Consider the following 16,965-nt stretch of genomic DNA (forward strand, 5'->3'; position numbering starts at 1 on the left):
TTCTGGACATACTATCCACAACCGAAGTGTGTTACACAATGCTGTAGATCGCCTATACTCGTGCATTGCTCTTGGTACCCAGAATGCCATGCGGCAAGCTGAAAACCTTCTAAGGACATTAGCATAGTTTAATAAGCATTGTTTGGAGTTCTATAGTTGTGTTTGTTCTGTTTTGAAATGTGCAATGCTATTGTCTTTAGATCATTTGAGTGTTCACCCTAATTGGGAATGTTGTCTACTTAGATGGCAAGTAATAAATCGTGAGCAGTGGTCTGCTCAACGTTACCCGGCACAATGGTAACATTGTTTGCTTTCAAAGTGCGTTTTATATTCCAGTGCGGTTTATACTCCGATTTACAAACACAAAGTGCTCATTCTGGGGGGGGGGCTTCTTATACACGAACACGATGCGGCCTGTTTTCCGAAAAATACGGTAATCAGATAGACGAGAAATCGGTTCCCAATTTAGCCTAACATTGTGTTTACATCTGTGTTAGTAGGTATAATAAATAATACCTGCACTGTGTAGCTTGTACACTGACATTCTAAAATTATACATCCAAAGGGTTTCTTATCACACAGATTTAATGTGGTCTTGTTTAGGCCAATTCCCAAACTTTTCTTTGCTATTAGTTAGTTAAGATAATATATGAACATAAATATCATACTGTAAATTTGTAATGTTTTTGGGCACCAAGTTATTTATATTCCATAAGTCCATAAGTCCATCTGCTTGATTTCTGCTACCTGTCACGTCAAATTGCAAATTGTTTTTTTGGGTGTGTAAATTCACTTTGTTTTGTAAATAAACTATGCACTGTGTTATTTCTGTAACACAGAAATGCTATTATAAGTCCCTGGTGCTTGAGCTTTTTTTCCTAAAAATATTTTGGATGTTCCAGCACTTATAGACCCAGATTATACTGTATATATTAATGAAAACAGTGACCCAAGACTCTGGACTATGGACCCCCTGAAGTAACCTTGGCCACCCCTTGGCCACCCCATGTATAAAACTCTAGTTCCGCCACTGCTTGCAGGAACCTATGAAGTGACAGATCTTTCTTTTTTACCTGGCTTTTTCAGTTCCTCCTGGCATCTTTTTCCCATCCATTTTATTATTTTCGCATCAGCTTAATCTTGATAACTCCGTCCACAACAATAAATGATGGTTTCGGGTTGTCTCCATGAAAACAACCTTGTTACACGCACTTGTGTTTGAGAAAGAGAGCATGCGCGACAACTGAAAATGGCACTTTTAAATGCACGGTCTGATCATGCGTTTATTTAGAATAAAACCTAGTGTAGCCTATTAGCATACTTATCAGTCACACAGTAACTTAACAAACTTAACCCTCGTGCTGCCTTCGGGTCACATGACCCAAAGGTTCATAACGAACCATCGTTGTGTTTACCCAATTTTACCCAATACAAAAACAAATACAAATAATTTTCTTTTAACCATTCCAATGTGGGGGGTCTGAGACAGCCCGACAGTTAAAAGAAAATGCTTCACTTTGTTTTTGTATGAGGTAAATTTGTCGCAATACGACGGTGGGTCACAATGACTGATGGGTCAGAATGACCCGAAGATAACACAAGGGTTAACACATCGTTTTATTCGGTGTGTGAAAAAAACAAAGAGAAAGCAGGCGATCTGCTGGCCCAATTAATGAGCGGGCAGAGCGGCCCACCGGGAATTCTCCTGATGGCCACTCCGGGCCTGAATACTATTACTAAATGAGCAATATTTTAGAGGGTGTTATCGGCGAAGCGCCCGGACGTGTCAGGATCAGCTACGGTCGGCTACGACTGGCTCAAGGCTGTTCACACCAGACGCGCATTTCTCCGTGCCATTCACCAAGCCTTTCAGCTACTCTGAGCTTTCCTTTACGCTGACATGGTACATAAACATGGCATTGGCTATATCCCAGCATTGATCCTTATCTAGCCTACGTTGTCATTGTAAAATTGTTGCTGGGGTCATACAACTCCCTGTGCTTTTCAACTTCGAGAACAAATTTTATGTCATCCATCTCCTTGAATTTCTCGCTGATTTTAGAAATTGACTTGGGGGTTCTCTCTCGGTAGGCTATATCTGCACGCGTGTGTGTTGCGTGCAACGCGTGACAACTCGTTTCTCTCAAACAAACCATCTACGGGCATGGTAGCTCAAAAGATCAATCCGTTTCGAAAGGCCGTTCGTTACCAACATTGTTAGGTTTAATATAGGGTGAATATTGGTACGTAGGCCTCCAAAGTAAAAATCATTATAAAGTCTACAACTTTACAAATGTTCACCGTAGTCTACAATTAATATAGTAAAATCTTAATAACATAGGTATATCAACTAATATGGTGTCTTTTATCATCCTGCAGCCGATTTCGCATAGCCTGATCCAAACCAGACTCTTGTACATTTCATTTGTACAGAGAGTCTGGGCTCGCTCCATTGGCAAGCGTTAACTTCCTTGAAGGTGGGTACTCTGTTGAAGTTCAAAACTATTGGAATTGCCCAGAGCCACTCTGGATCTGCCATAACCAATCGCTAGCGTCGGCCTTAGCCAACTCCTTCACGGAGCTAGCTGGAAAATCAAACGAACCCTGTGGGGATTGTTCTTGCTCCGGCTTTAACTTCTGGATTTTCGGCAGCTTTGCCACAACGGACCAAATGGCTTCGCTCGCATCTTTCTCCGCCGCCATTACAGAACTACAACACAAACTAGCGCACAACATCAACGTCATCGTTCTCAGACACTCCCTCTGTTCGCTGATTGGACTTAGACCTAGTACAGAAGCATTCACCAAGCCTTTCATCTACTCTGAGCTTTCCTTTTTCACATTACGCTAACATGGTACATAAACATGGCATAGGCTACATGTTATTCCAACAGCATCCCAGCAATGATCCTTCTCTACGTTGTCCTTGTAAAAAATCCCTGTGCGTTTCAACTTTGAGAAATAATTAGATGTTGTCCATATCCTTGAATTTCTCGCAATGATCCTTCTCTACGTTGTCCTTGTAAAAAATCCCTGTGCGTTTCAACTTTGAGAAATAATTAGATGTTGTCCATATCCTTGAATTTCTCGCTGATTTTAGAAATCGACTTGGGGGTTCTCTCTCGGTAGGCTATGTCTGGACGCGTGTGTTGTGTGCAACGGTGACAACTCGTTTCTCTCAAACAAACAAAACAACTACGGGCATGCTGGCTCAACAGATCAATCCATTTATTTTCATTCGTTTTTATCGGAGTATACCACATGGAACGGTCGTTCGTTACCAACATTAGTTAGGTTTTATAGGGTGAATATTGGTGAAGTACATAGGCCTACAAAGTAATGTTAAAAAATTATTATAAAGTCTACAAAATGTTCACCATAGTCTACAATTAATGTAGTAAAATCTTAACATGCTTTTTTATACAAATATATCAACTATTTTATCATCCTGCAGTCGATTTCGCAAGCGTCTTGCGAAAAAACCCGACCAGTTGCCGAAACGATCGTTGCAGAAACGACTCTATTTTTAATAGATTAATACAGCCTATAAAAACTAAATGATTATGAAATAATGAAATTTAATTGTATTTAAAATAATTGACTAATTCAAAGAACAACGAAAAAATACTTGTAGGCTTAAAGGCGCACACGATCATCGTCTGTTCCTGTCAATCCTGCATGAGGGAGGGCCGAGCCAACTCACAGTCAGAGAGTTTACATTTATTTAGTCATTTAGCAGACGCTCTTATCCAGAGCGACTTACAGTAAGTACAGGGACATTCCCCCGAGGCAAGTAGGGTGAAGTGCCTTGCCCAAGGACACAGCGTCAGTTGGCATGACCGGGAATCGAACTGGCAACCTTCGGATTACTAGCCCGATTCCCTCACCGCTCAGCCACCTGACTCCCTAGAGAGTAGTCAAAACTCGGAGGAGAGCCATGACAAATCAATGCATTTTTAAAGATATGTGGTTACGGTTGAGTATGATTTCATTTCATAATTTAATCGAATTGTTTTCACACCTATCATAGTCAAATTCATAGTTAAATCATGTATTTTTTAAAGAGCCGTTAGGGAGCCAAAAGAGCCGGCTCTTTTTAGTGAGCTGAGCCATACGAGCCGGCTCACGAAAAAGAGCCGGAATGCCCATCACTATTTGACCGTGAGTAAACGAACAGTCTCGAAACGCAATGTCTGCCTTGTATTTATAAGATCGCAATGCAAATGTAGACGAAAATATCCGTGAACCCTATTGGAAACTCAGACCCTGTGACACGTTTGTCTGCTTGTACAATTGGTTGGTGCATTTCCATTAGAGTCGTCCAATCAGAAGACACCTTGTGGTACAAATAGGCCTACCAATCCCTCCAACGTTACGTCAATATACTCTTAAGTGAATTGTTAATGAAAAAGGTAGGCAACGCGGTTTGATTAGACTGTCCAGGTTATTCAATATGTCTGGAAGGGGTAAGACCGGTGGAAAGGCCCGAGCAAAGGCAAAGTCCCGTTCATCGCGCGCCGGTTTGCAGTTTCCCGTTGGACGTGTACACAGGTTATTGCGCAAAGGCAACTATGCGGAGCGCGTTGGTGCTGGAGCCCCTGTGTATTTGGCTGCTGTACTGGAATATCTGACAGCTGAGATCCTCGAGTTGGCAGGCAACGCAGCCAGGGACAACAAGAAGACGAGAATCATCCCCCGTCATCTCCAGCTGGCTGTCCGCAACGACGAGGAATTAAACAAGCTTTTAGGTGGTGTTACCATCGCTCAAGGTGGAGTGTTGCCTAATATTCAGGCCGTTCTTCTACCAAAGAAGACTGAAAAACCAGCTAAGAGCAAGTAACCAGCAGGGACCCACAAATCAAAACAAAGGCTTTTGCCTTTCACCTCGCTTTTTCGCACTCACTGAAAGTGGGATTTGTTGTAAATGGACAATGCTTCATAATATTGGTTTTTGTAACGAACACAATTTCCGACAGAATTTCGACAATTAATTTTAGATGTACTCTGCATACGTAAAACCGTTTTGCCTATTCTTGTAACTGGACTAAGTATGGTGGCGCATTTAAGGGTGGGGTGGAATAAACCACGAAGACAAATGGGACCAATTTTGGGTTTCCTATTTAGTGATGTAGGCCTAAGCCCTGAAGACATTTTGTGCAAAATGTGATGTTATTTGTTTATTTCAATAAATGTTATGTTCTGGTATAGCGCAAGCAAAGGTCACCAGTCTGTTGTTTTCCTTATCCGGGAACTTCTCCATGGACGGCTCATGAACAAAGGAGGACACTGATGCATAGCAATATGAGATATACAGCAGTAATGTATATATGATTTATTCTCTTCAACACAAGACTCTGGAGTAGCACATTCAATAGAATGCCAACATCAACATTTCCAGTAATTTCATGACTAACCATGACTGTCAAAGGGACTTTAAACCAAAACGTACCTTCCTTTTAAGTACATATTTAATACTCATATCCAAAACAATCTGTCTGAACATCAAGTTTAAGTGTAAAATATATGTATCTCAACATTAGCTGTCTTCACTCCTGATATCCTTCCGTCTTCATATCATTCAAACCAAGGTCTTCATTCTGCTCAAATGTTCGATTGTACTTTTCAGTTGTCATCTCTGGATCTGGGTCTGGAGCATATACGTTCTAAAGAAAAACCCAGTTAATAATTATACTTGTGACGCTCAGTATGTTTACTTTCAAGAATATGTATTATATGTATATATGTAAATATTTGAACACATTTGTAACATACATATACATTCCATGATGGTTTCAGGTATACTTTTAGTAATTCAGTATCATTTTCAAATAGTTTGGTATTTTGATGTGTCATTATTTAAATAATTTATATAAATATTGTCAAAAGAAGTTGTTTTACCTGGATATAGCTGTTCCCTGTAGGATCATCAAGAACTAAATGGACATTGAGGTTTCCTTCGATGATCTGAATATTTGGTGAAAGACGACACGGATGCATTTATATAAGCTTCACAGTCTAAACTCCAAATATTCCAATATCTTAGGTGACTACAGTCTCAAAAAGCACATGGGAAACATTGAAAACAAAGTTCCTAGTTTGACAAACAAGAAAACCTTGTCAATCTTCTGGCCAAACTCTTTTAGTTTCTGTGTCCGGTCTGCAGTGGAGCTATCTCCACATAAGAAGGGATTTTTGGAGACAATCTGTAGGGAACAGCAACAAACTATGAACCAAACATTGCAATTGCACCAATGTCATTTTAAACAAGCTAAGGTGACATCATAACTGCTTACCAGGTCTTTGATATCTGTGAGGATTCCCTCTACCGTAGTAAATTTGCCACCCAGAGCTGCCATCCCCATCTCAAACTCTAGTTCAGGAATGAGGATGCCACATGTCTCTGACTGCAAACAGCAAGAAGGATTTGTTTTGTATTTCACTCAAGTAAACAAATAAATGTGACTGATGCAACGATTCTAGTTCAAATGTAAGAGGGCCCTCATGAGACAAGCTCAATTTGGTGTTAATGTCAGACCTTTTAATGTACAACGGATATACAATACATGTAATCCATCCACACATTCACATGGGGAAAGTGAGAAGTTCAAAACAAGCAATCATAATACTGAGGGGTTGTGAAAACTGTACCTTCAGTAAGTCTCTGGTCATGTCAGAAGGATCTGTGATGTGAAGAGTGATCTTGGTGCCCTGCTGTTCTGTAGCTCCTCCAGATTTTACCTTCAAGGTCATACAAGGAAAACATGCTACCACTCCCACAAGGCTTTGGCGCAATTAAGTATTAATAGTTAGGGTCAATTTAGAGAAAGAACTGCAAGCAGTTTTGTACCTCATTGGTGCGTAGTCCACACGCATCACAGTTGGTTGCCATGATGATAACCTCCTTAAAATGAGGGATTTCTAAGGGAATGTCAAGGAATATTCAAATATTTGCAAGCACACAACTTAATCCAAACTCCAAAGTTTCTCATGCCTCATTTTATAGACTTAAAACATGCATGGACTAGCCTGGGTGCCAGCCAAACTTATCCCGCCCACAAAAAAAATTTGGTCGGGAAGTTGGGTCTGGGGTCGCTCAGTTGGGGAAAAACTATGTCCGAACAAGAGCTGTTCAGACCAATCAAATTGTCAGGGCGGGCTTTATACGATGATGGACAGATGGTCAACAGTAACGTAATCAACCACATCACCAAAGAGCGCTTGGGTTGAATTTGTTTTCAACAAACAACATACTACGTTGCTCTGATTGGTTGTAGGTCTATCCAATTGAGCGAAGAGGCATTTCTTTCCGGGTTCGGTTGAAACACGCCCCATACTCACAGCCCAACGGAGCGGTATCAGACTCATATTTTGAATTATGAGTATGACAACATCAGGCTATGCATGGACATAAGGAATGGACACAAATCCAACATATTTAGAGTGGGCAATAATCAAGTTGACCTTAATTGAAATCTGACCAAGAATTGCATTAAACATTTTAGCAGTACTACCAGAGTTGAGGTCTACCAACAAAAAGTTTAAAAGGATACGAACAAGCTTCATGTTTGTGGAGGCTGGCGCATTGCATCCTGGGCAGTTGGTATTAAACCTTAAAACCTGAGAGAAACGCACAACCAAATTTTAATGTATTTCTCAAAATTAAGAACCCATTTCAGTGCATCCGATGCCTCACCTCATTTCTCATACTGTCCAAATCATTCCCAGGCTTTTCCTCCTCTTCCTCCTCTTCAGCCTGTGCAGGACATGGAATAAAAACACAATCACACGGGCTCCCATGATGACGTTGACCAGAAAGTAGGCTACATTTTGAAGCACCTTTCAAAAAACGTCAGAATTCCCCTCATCAAATTAATTACTTTTACTTAAGCATCACCTTAGTACTCAAGTGTTTACATTAAAACAAGACAATAAGCAAAGCCCTAACCAGGAAAAGCCATTTTTGTCTGTCAGCTGTGGTTCAAGACTACCTTCAAACCCAATGTGATATCTTGTTGGTCAGTCCTGTTGTAGTGGGTGACTGTTAGAGCCTCGTCCTTCTGAGGAGCCATGGGGTTTTCCACAAAGCTGTTTCCAGATGGATCATCAACAACCTACAAAATATAAATTACATATGAAATTTGCTTGACAGAAAAGGAAACCTTCACCATTATATTTATGATTGTATTTTGTGTAGTTTAGACATTATTAAAAGATGTAGTCTGAATAAACGTATTCCAAATCTAAATTTGACACCCTCTCCCCATTCCTGATCGAGTCAAAATTGGACTCACCAGTGTGAATTCACTTTCAACATCTTTCAACTTCTTGAGTTTTTCAATAAACTCTTCAATTTTCTCTGCAGCTTCAGGGGCAGATACCTTTATGAAGAGGAGTGAGCATGACTTCATCTATGACAAGCAACCAACCTAAATATTTTACATAATTGAAAGCATAGTTCTGTGAAAAATTTGATTCTGTATTTTTGCATATTTATACCCTGAATGCCATTAAATGTTCTACCAAAATTTATGAATACATAGTGACCCTTTAATTTTATTTTGAATGAATACATGTTTGTAATGTTATATAGCACCTAGATAAATAACTTGCTACACCCCCATTAGCGGCAATTACTGCAACTCAAACACTTCCTGTAGGTGTGTATGAGTTCCACACTGCTGGGGAGGTATTTGGCCCTAACCCTAAGTGCTTCAGCCCAGTGACATATGTGGACTTTTGAGCATTATCTGCATGTTTCAGGTCCTACCACACCATGTAAACTTGCCTGTATGTCTCAGAGCATTGTCGTGCTGCATGACATAGCAAATGTAAACTTGCCTGTATGTCTCAGACCATTGTCATGCTGCATGACAATGGTCTTAATTTACTTAAGGGTGCTGCACAGAATCCCTTAAATGGTTTCCTTAGCCAAGGTGAAACATTAATGGATTTACTACATTGAACGTGAGTTCACAGCAGTAAAATTTGACCGTTTCCACGGAGAGCGGGTTAGTTCAGTTATATCGCTAGTGCATCACCTTACAAAAACTAGAGCTTGTTAGCTCTACCTAGACCTATGAAAAAAATTGAAGAAACGGCAAGAAAACCAAATTGCTCAGAAGAGGAAAATATTGTGCTTCTACAGGAATACAACAAAAGAAAGCACATACTACAAAGTTAATTTGATCCACAAATATCTGCAAACAAAAAACTAATGTAGGACGAAATTGCAACAAAAATAAACAAGAAGTTTGGTGAAGCGATCAATTCAAGAAAAAAAATTATATATATATATATGATATAGATTGGTATGTCCAAAAAAGAGAACCAATTACAGGAGGGAGTCCAATAAAACTGGTGATATCAACTTTACTTGTAGGTCTTGTTGCTACACAGTAACGTTTAAGTGAGAGCTACATCCAACTGTAGATCAAAATGAGATCAACAGTTACTCTGCATTTACCGGCTTGAGTCTAGATACTTCAAGGCCGTAGCCATGGAGTCAACATTGGGGGGTACAATCTGCTGGGGAGATTTCATTTCCTTCTTTTTTTGAACGTTTAGTTATTAAATTTGTTATGATAATTTTGGACAGCGTGCCTGGTGGCCTGTCGTAGCGTAGCACATTTATATTTTATAGCAATATTTCTATATCAATATATTGGGGGGGACATTTTGAACAAATTTGAATATTGGCCCTGAGCTACTTACAGCGGTAGCCGACGCATAAATAGCCTTCATGTTTAGACTGCAGCACAATAGCCTAACAGAGTGCTATAGGTGTGGGATGGGTTCATATATCTCCATAAACTCAGCCATGTTGCGGTAAAGAATAAGTCAGAGGTACCTTAAGTTTTCTTCCTTACTTTGTTTGCTAAGGGCTTTCATGCAACGCTTTAACAAACTTAACAAATCCTTAAGTACAAGACCAAGATAAGGAGAAAACCTTAAATACTTAAGGGAACATTTAAGGAAACCTTAAGGGAAAGACTTAAGGGTGCTTTGTGCAACCGATTATATTTTAAGGAAACCGTAACTCTGACTTTAAGGAAAATCTTAACTTAAGGTGTTTTGTGCAACCGGCCCCTAGAGACTTAAAAATCGCTTTGTCACCTTTACCAAACTGTTAAGCATCAACAAATTGTTTTTGCAAAGGTCTTGAAATGTCCATCCTTTGAGACATGACACACAAGAGAATCGCAGGGCAGTGGAGTTCACTGTGAGGGCATGTGTCTGATTTATATTGGGCAGAGCTGCTCGTTAACCAAAGCTTTCATAAATAAGCAGTTACATTCTGGGGGGAGAAGAGACTTTCCACACCATAAGATAGCATGATTGAAACTTCAAACACCAGAGAAATGAAAAACTTGAACAATGTGTACATTTTACCAGCAGTACATACATATAGTACCACAAACAAATCTGAACACCACATACAATGTAAAACAAAAATAATAATAATACCTTTTCACAGCACTGTACATACCCTTCTAAGTGGTTGGTCTTGCTCCAACCCTGCAACAGCTCGGTCTAAGAGGCCTTCAATGGTGCTGAGAGCTGGTAATAGAGAACTGATTTTAACCAAACAATGCATGCACACAACATTAATGAATAAAATGCAGTCAGTTAACCAAAAGCAAAGAACCAAAGAAGTCTGTTTACCCTAATGACAGACCTCTTCAACTACAATAGTATGAGTTGCTCTGAAGCTGTTCTTGTGTTTGAATTCCATTTTAGATTAATTTGTTAATGCCATATTTGTACATTGCATTGGACAAAAGCATCTGCTAAATCAATAAAACTTAAAATGTAAAAAGCTTAATATGCTAATTCTTTAGATTTAGATATTTAGATTCTTTAATTCCTTTCAACATTCATTTTTATTGATTCTTACCTCCTTTTTGAGTGTATGGAGGAATTTCAAAATCCAATTCTGGGATTCTAGTGGTTGCACTGTCTGACTTCACCACTTCCCGGTTCATATCCTGTTAAGAGGCAAACGTCTCAGATAGGAGTTGGTAATAATTAAGGCTACAATGTGTCCACAGTCCATTGAGCAATTCTAACCTGTTTAGACTTGATTTTGAGTGTATAAGTAATGCCTTGGTCCTGAATGCGACCTGCAGATTGGATTTCAGTGTTGGACCAGTTACAATTTGGACAGGAGAAGGAACTGATGATGATTTCTTTGAAGAAAGGAATCTTCGTCAGAAGCAGACGTGTTGTTCCCTGTGTGAAAGCACAATGACGTACACTTCATCGCCAATATACCTATGAGCTACCAAACGCAGCACTAAATGTAGGCCATTATAAAAAATAATACAATTTAGCAGAAATTGTGTCCGCACTTACGTTTTTATAACAATTCATGCACAGAGACTCGATTTCAGTGGGCTGTGAGTCTTCGTCATCAGCGTTGATGTCTCTGAAAACAGCACCACCTCGCACATTCTCCTCGCCTATAACTGACATTATTGTAATAGTTATCTATACTAAAGGTAAAAAGTACGATAAACCTGTAATTAAAATAAGAAAAGTAGCAAGCTGGCAAAAGCCAAACAGAATCTTAACGACTTGATAGCTCTTCAGACTTCCAGCAGTTTCCACCGGTTTCCACGCGTTTGCGCCTGTCTTCACCGGAAGATGTCAACGGTAGGTTCTTATTCTGTAAAGAATTACAGAAATGCGAAATCTTTATGTAGTCACCGCTACTGCGCCTTCAGGATAAATGCAGTACTACACCTTTTTTTATTTGGCTGTAGTAAAAAACAAACAAGATGATACAAGATGAACTAGAGAGGGTACAATTTCTGGGGGAATTGTAGGGTGTGCTTGCTTGCGTCGGTTGCACAGGGGTCCGTTTTTGAATTACATTTTTACAACTGATATTTCTGTATATTTTATATAAAAATGCATACTTATTATTTATAAAGATTACATAGATTTAAAAGCATTTTTTTGTGCTGCTCGTTTACAACTGAAAATACGAGTGAAGTGTAGAAATCTGATCAACGTCTTCTCATGTCCCCTGCAAGAGGCAGCCTCATAGCTGAATCAACGAATAAATTTGGCAGACCAGTGTAAAAATGGACCTAATCTCTATGACTTAAACGTCCTTTTAAGTTTTTCCCTTCTCTGATATTTTCAGGCATTTAGCCTACTCATATTGCATTCATTCATGAATAAAGAACGCCCTTTGAAGATTATTCTACGACGTTACCGGCAGTAGAAGATGGAATCGCGATTCAAACAGTACCATCTGCTAACTGAAAAAATGCCCTCAAAAACGTAAATAAGCTTGACATTTATTTAGTGGAAAATCGCTCATTTATAAAAAGCCCACTGGTAGCGATCATTGTCAGTAACAACGCAAAATGCGATATAGCCCTGTGTGGAGAAGCTGCCCCGGTAAATTGTACTACTACGGTACAGTACTAGACTACTGCTGTGTTCGTCTTGGTAGCGATTGCGTTGGTTGAATTGGATTTAACGTTCCGTTGTACGGTTTAAACTGAAATTAATTATTTTCATGAACAGATTGACAACGTTTAGGCTGTGACAATGAAGTTCAGGTTAGTAGTTAGATAGACTTTTGATTTAAGTAAGGGGAGTGCCGAACATCTTCTGTCGCCGTTTGACTTCCTAAACAGCTGTGTAAGTTAGATGTTTTTGTCGTGTCTCGCGTAAGCTACAGCGTTGCAGTGAGCTACACTGGTTTGAAACCACAGGTAATGGTAATTTCACCAACAAATCGTTTACTAATGTCAGAATAAATCCTACAACGAAAATGTATATGTGAGGAATGTTTATTTTAACGATTGAAAACAGATAACGCTACATCATAGACCACTGTAGTATGTGTTGCCCGGGCAACACAGGCTAATGTCATGATGCTAATACTTCAGTGAAATAGTAGACTACTGTTTCCGAAAGTAGATGTACTTCCTTAATAATATCAGCTTATACTGTACATTACACATCACAATTGTGTGTCATATCACAAAGTAAAATGAGTAAATAGTTATCACCCTGGCCTCTTTGCTTGTGGCGTTTCTGCAGCTGCCTTGCAGTAAAGCTATAGTTAGCCTAGCTATCCCCCAAGTTAACAGATGCGAAACGAATGTTCTGCCAAAGGTAGTCACGCGTGTTTTCGTGACGTTAGTGACGTTAGTAACGTCAGTGACTGTGGCTAGCAAATTAGCCACCGTTAGCTTCACTTTTCGCCACAAAAACTTAACTTCAGCCTAAACCATGCAACGGAACGTAAATTCCAATAGAAGCAACTCAATCGCTACCAAGACGAAACTTTTGACACCTACTTTGTCTATGTAAGCCAAATATTGACTGAGTTTTAGGGGGGCGAAAATAAACAATAACTAGAAAAGGCTGTTCCTTACATTTTGTTAAAATGTAAGCCTATTTTTTTATGTTCTCAGGTTACATGACTGTAAATATTATTTACTCTTAGCGACACAAGAGGGCGCAAGAGCACACAATAATTAATGTGATGAATGTTCATGTATTGTATTGTGACCTAATGGACTTCCCGTACATGGACATTTTTATGCGTAACGTCTTTACTTTAAAAAAGTTAGTTCGCGATCAACCCAACTGGCAGATGGCCACATTTCATTGTTCTGAAATAAATGTCCTATAATGAGAGAAGTCGTCAGCCTCCTTCATACGCATGGTCAGCAGCACCACTCTGCTGATAAAATTCAACAGTGTTTATTGAGTAATCGCATAACTAATTACACATGTAAACGGAGTAATCGTATTATTGGCATAAACTGACAATTGCTAGTAATCGTGTTTCTCATGGTCAAGTAAACGTACCAATCACCTGTGTGAGAGACTGAGTGGTGCTTGTCTGTTGTTACGGTGATGGTGCAGCTATGATTGCTAATGCGCTGAGGGCAGAGAATAAGAGAAATGTAGCTAGAATCCACACCTCAAACAAGATAACCTAGACGCAAAACTGTACGTCCAATCCAAAATATAAGGATATTTTCCGAGACCCAAGACTCTGCCGAAACCAGAGATATTCTTTATATATCTGTGCAGTCAGAAATACGACTCTACCTGCAGTTTCAAAAACGTGTTCCTTTTGCTTTCCTGGTGCTTGTTTGTTTGGTTGCCACGGTGATGGCGCAGCTGTGATAGCTAACGAGCTAGGCAGAGAGAAAAACAAACATTTACCTAGCATCCACACCTCAAACAAGTTGACCTAGACGCAAAACTATACGTCCAATCCAAAATATAAGGATATTTTCCGAGACCCAAGACTCTGCCGAAACCAGAGATGTCCTTTATATGTCTGTGCGGTCAGAAATACGACTCTATCGGCAGTTTCAAAATCTTGTTCCTTCTTGCTTTCTCTGACTGATTTTACTCACCTCTCCATTGAAGTTAGTGAGAGAATTTGAAAGGCTGCTCTCGCTTCAAGGCTCATAGCTGAAAATCTGTAAATGTGAGCGTTTTAGTAGTTACATTGGCTGAAAGAGGACAATTTTTCCTACATTTTAAGGTATAACTTGTTTCTGTAAGTTAAACTATATGAACGTTAGAGGAATTTGTTTGACAAATTAGTTGAATATCAGAAAAAGAGCAGCAAGCAGAGTGTGCCACTCTGCTTGCTGCTCATTCATAAAAATCAAGAAGGAGCAAACATTTTAATGTATTTCAAACTGTCATAATTCAAAATTGGCTGAACATTTGAAAAAGCCGAATCATTTGGGAATAGCTGAATGTCTTGTGAACATTTTAAAGGTTGAATGGTGTCTCTAGCTGAAAGTAAGCTGAAGTAGTTACGTTTGAAAGAGGAGGAAGCTTTTTAATGATTTGAAAGGATTTACCATTACTTTTAATGGGAGAATAATTTGCACAAAAACCTTAATGTCTTAAAAAGTATAAAAGTGAGAAATACCAAAAGTCATAGCCATCATCTCCTGAAGGAGCTGAACGTTTTGATACAAAAGTTGTAGGAATCGGTTAAAGTATGCAGAACGAGTTAAAGGCCAAAAAACGGCGGAAGAACTAAGAAGTTGAAAAACAACAATAATATATATGTGAGAGAACAATTGAGAGTGTGCTCTCGCCGAAGGCTTGAGCACACCCAATTAAGAACACGGACGATGCGGAGCAAATGCGCTCTCTCTGAGCCTCTATAAATTTAACGCATTTCTTTGGCCAAATATGTGTGTGTAAAAAATGCTGATATGGGATATGAAAATAACAATTGGCAATGTGCAAGCAGCCAGTTGAATGGTGAATTGATGCTGCTCTGTTGAATTCATGTATTTGTAAATCTGACTTTGAAAGAGTCAGTGCCTCCCCAGCCACAAACCTCACCGCACGTCACTGAGGGGTAGTGTTCGCACATTTTTGTACTCATTCATATCCATGAATGAGAACAAGCAGTTTCAAGGAACAAGTTTCCCACTGTGATTTCATCCATATTCAGTTACTAAAGGAGACAAAGCAAGTAAAAAATGATCATGCATGAACAGCATATTAAGGGTATTTGCCCGTAGGTATTGAAAATGGAAACCATGTTCAGATATTCTAGGGAGAAATATAGCCCGATGAACTGTTGACGGTCACAGTTTGACTATAGGAGTTCATTGTATTGGAAGCTAGTATCAAAACAAACTCTTGGTGCCGAACATCGGTTCTTATGTCGTAGAACAGAAAATGGACTCCTTGAACTGGAGAAGATAATTGGAAGATAAATGGAACTAACTTCTCAGGGGGTCATCGAAATCATAGTATTCGATATAGAAAAGGAATTGATAAGACTTTTTGTATTAGGCTATCAATCATCCCACATTAGCAATTTATGAAACGTCAACAGGCTATAAGTAGGCCTAATTGGTGACATATTAGTGAATATTCACAAAATGGGCTATGTGGTTCAAACCCATATTCAAACCCAAATCAATTTTTTATGGACACATAAAGGACATATCTCGTAGACCTCGATTGATTTCGTTGGTTCGATTACTGCAACTTTATACAGTGATTCTATTCTACGATGGCTATTCAGTTACATATCACTCATAACTTTCAATGAACTGTTCATTAACAATAGAAAAACTGGAGGGTTTGCGTCTCGCCGTCCTGCACGACTAGGGGGCGTTGTTCAGCTTGACACGGAACAGAGGTTACAGACGTAAAATGACCTTAAAACTCTCGCTTGATCTTGCGTTACTAACATGGATTTTTTCTCTCTGTCTTGGTACATCATAGCCTACATCCTTTGCCAACTTAAATACTGGAGAAATATTGTGATTCGACAATGCTCTTTGATGGACCTATCCCAAACATGCAGCGATATCAGGTTGTCTTAAATTAGCTATAGTGAATTGTAGGCTATATTCCTTGCAGACCGGTGACATTAAATAAAACGTTCAAGAGAGGCAGAGAACCATGTATTCGCAACATTTATTTACAAAATTAATTTGCCATCATCATTGGCGTCCAGATGAGAAAAAGTAGGATTCATTACGTGGGATTATAGCAGAGGCATACATTCTGCTAGAGTGTCGGTAAGATCATATGCAAACCATTGTAATGACAAACCCCCGAGGGTTTTTTAAGGAAGTCAGAACATCTCATTTGTTTAGGTGATGTTGACAGAGCCTGGCAGTTTTGTAAGGAAGGGTGTGTCGCTCATTCTCAGAGTCTGAGATCGAGAGAGACCTGATTTTTACACTAAGGCCTATAAAGAGTATCCCACGGCAAAAGATAGGTAAAGAAAACGCGAACCACAATTAAGGAGCTCTAAATGCACCGTTTCCTCTTTTGCAACGCGTTGCCAAAAATAACCTCAACAAAGTGACGCTTTGATAGGCCTACACATTGTCCCACTGTCAAGAAAGTGAACTCTTTTAGCAAACCTGATGAAAGTTTGTAAGTCTCAAGGAATGTTATACAGTTTTTGCTTCCCTCTTGTCCCTATGGAGT

At 39.4% G+C, this 16,965-nt stretch overlaps 2 protein-coding genes across 2 annotated transcripts; one reads left to right on the forward strand and one right to left on the reverse strand.

The window, feature by feature from the left end:
* The first annotated feature begins 4,363 nt into the window (after positions 1-4,363).
* LOC134039284 (histone H2A) lies at positions 4,364-5,216 on the forward strand. Its single transcript, XM_062485039.1, has one exon. It carries the CDS (start codon positions 4,454-4,456, stop codon positions 4,838-4,840), a length of 387 nt encoding a protein of 128 aa, XP_062341023.1. The 5' UTR covers positions 4,364-4,453; the 3' UTR covers positions 4,841-5,216.
* A 101-nt stretch (positions 5,217-5,317) lies between these two features.
* Positions 5,318-11,651, reverse strand: zpr1 (ZPR1 zinc finger). The gene is made up of 14 exons (XM_062485038.1): positions 11,353-11,651; positions 11,068-11,229; positions 10,895-10,985; positions 10,487-10,557; positions 8,292-8,378; positions 7,989-8,111; positions 7,694-7,753; positions 7,551-7,617; positions 6,848-6,918; positions 6,649-6,738; positions 6,294-6,404; positions 6,114-6,203; positions 5,899-5,964; positions 5,318-5,663 (listed from the first exon to the last, which is right to left on the reverse strand). Exons 1-14 carry the CDS (start codon positions 11,470-11,472, stop codon positions 5,547-5,549), a joined length of 1,326 nt encoding a protein of 441 aa, XP_062341022.1. The 5' UTR covers positions 11,473-11,651; the 3' UTR covers positions 5,318-5,546.
* Positions 11,652-16,965: the final 5,314 nt, after the last annotated feature.

This window comes from Osmerus eperlanus, chromosome 19, assembly GCF_963692335.1.
Source record: "Osmerus eperlanus chromosome 19, fOsmEpe2.1, whole genome shotgun sequence".
NCBI lineage: Eukaryota > Metazoa > Chordata > Actinopteri > Osmeriformes > Osmeridae > Osmerus > Osmerus eperlanus.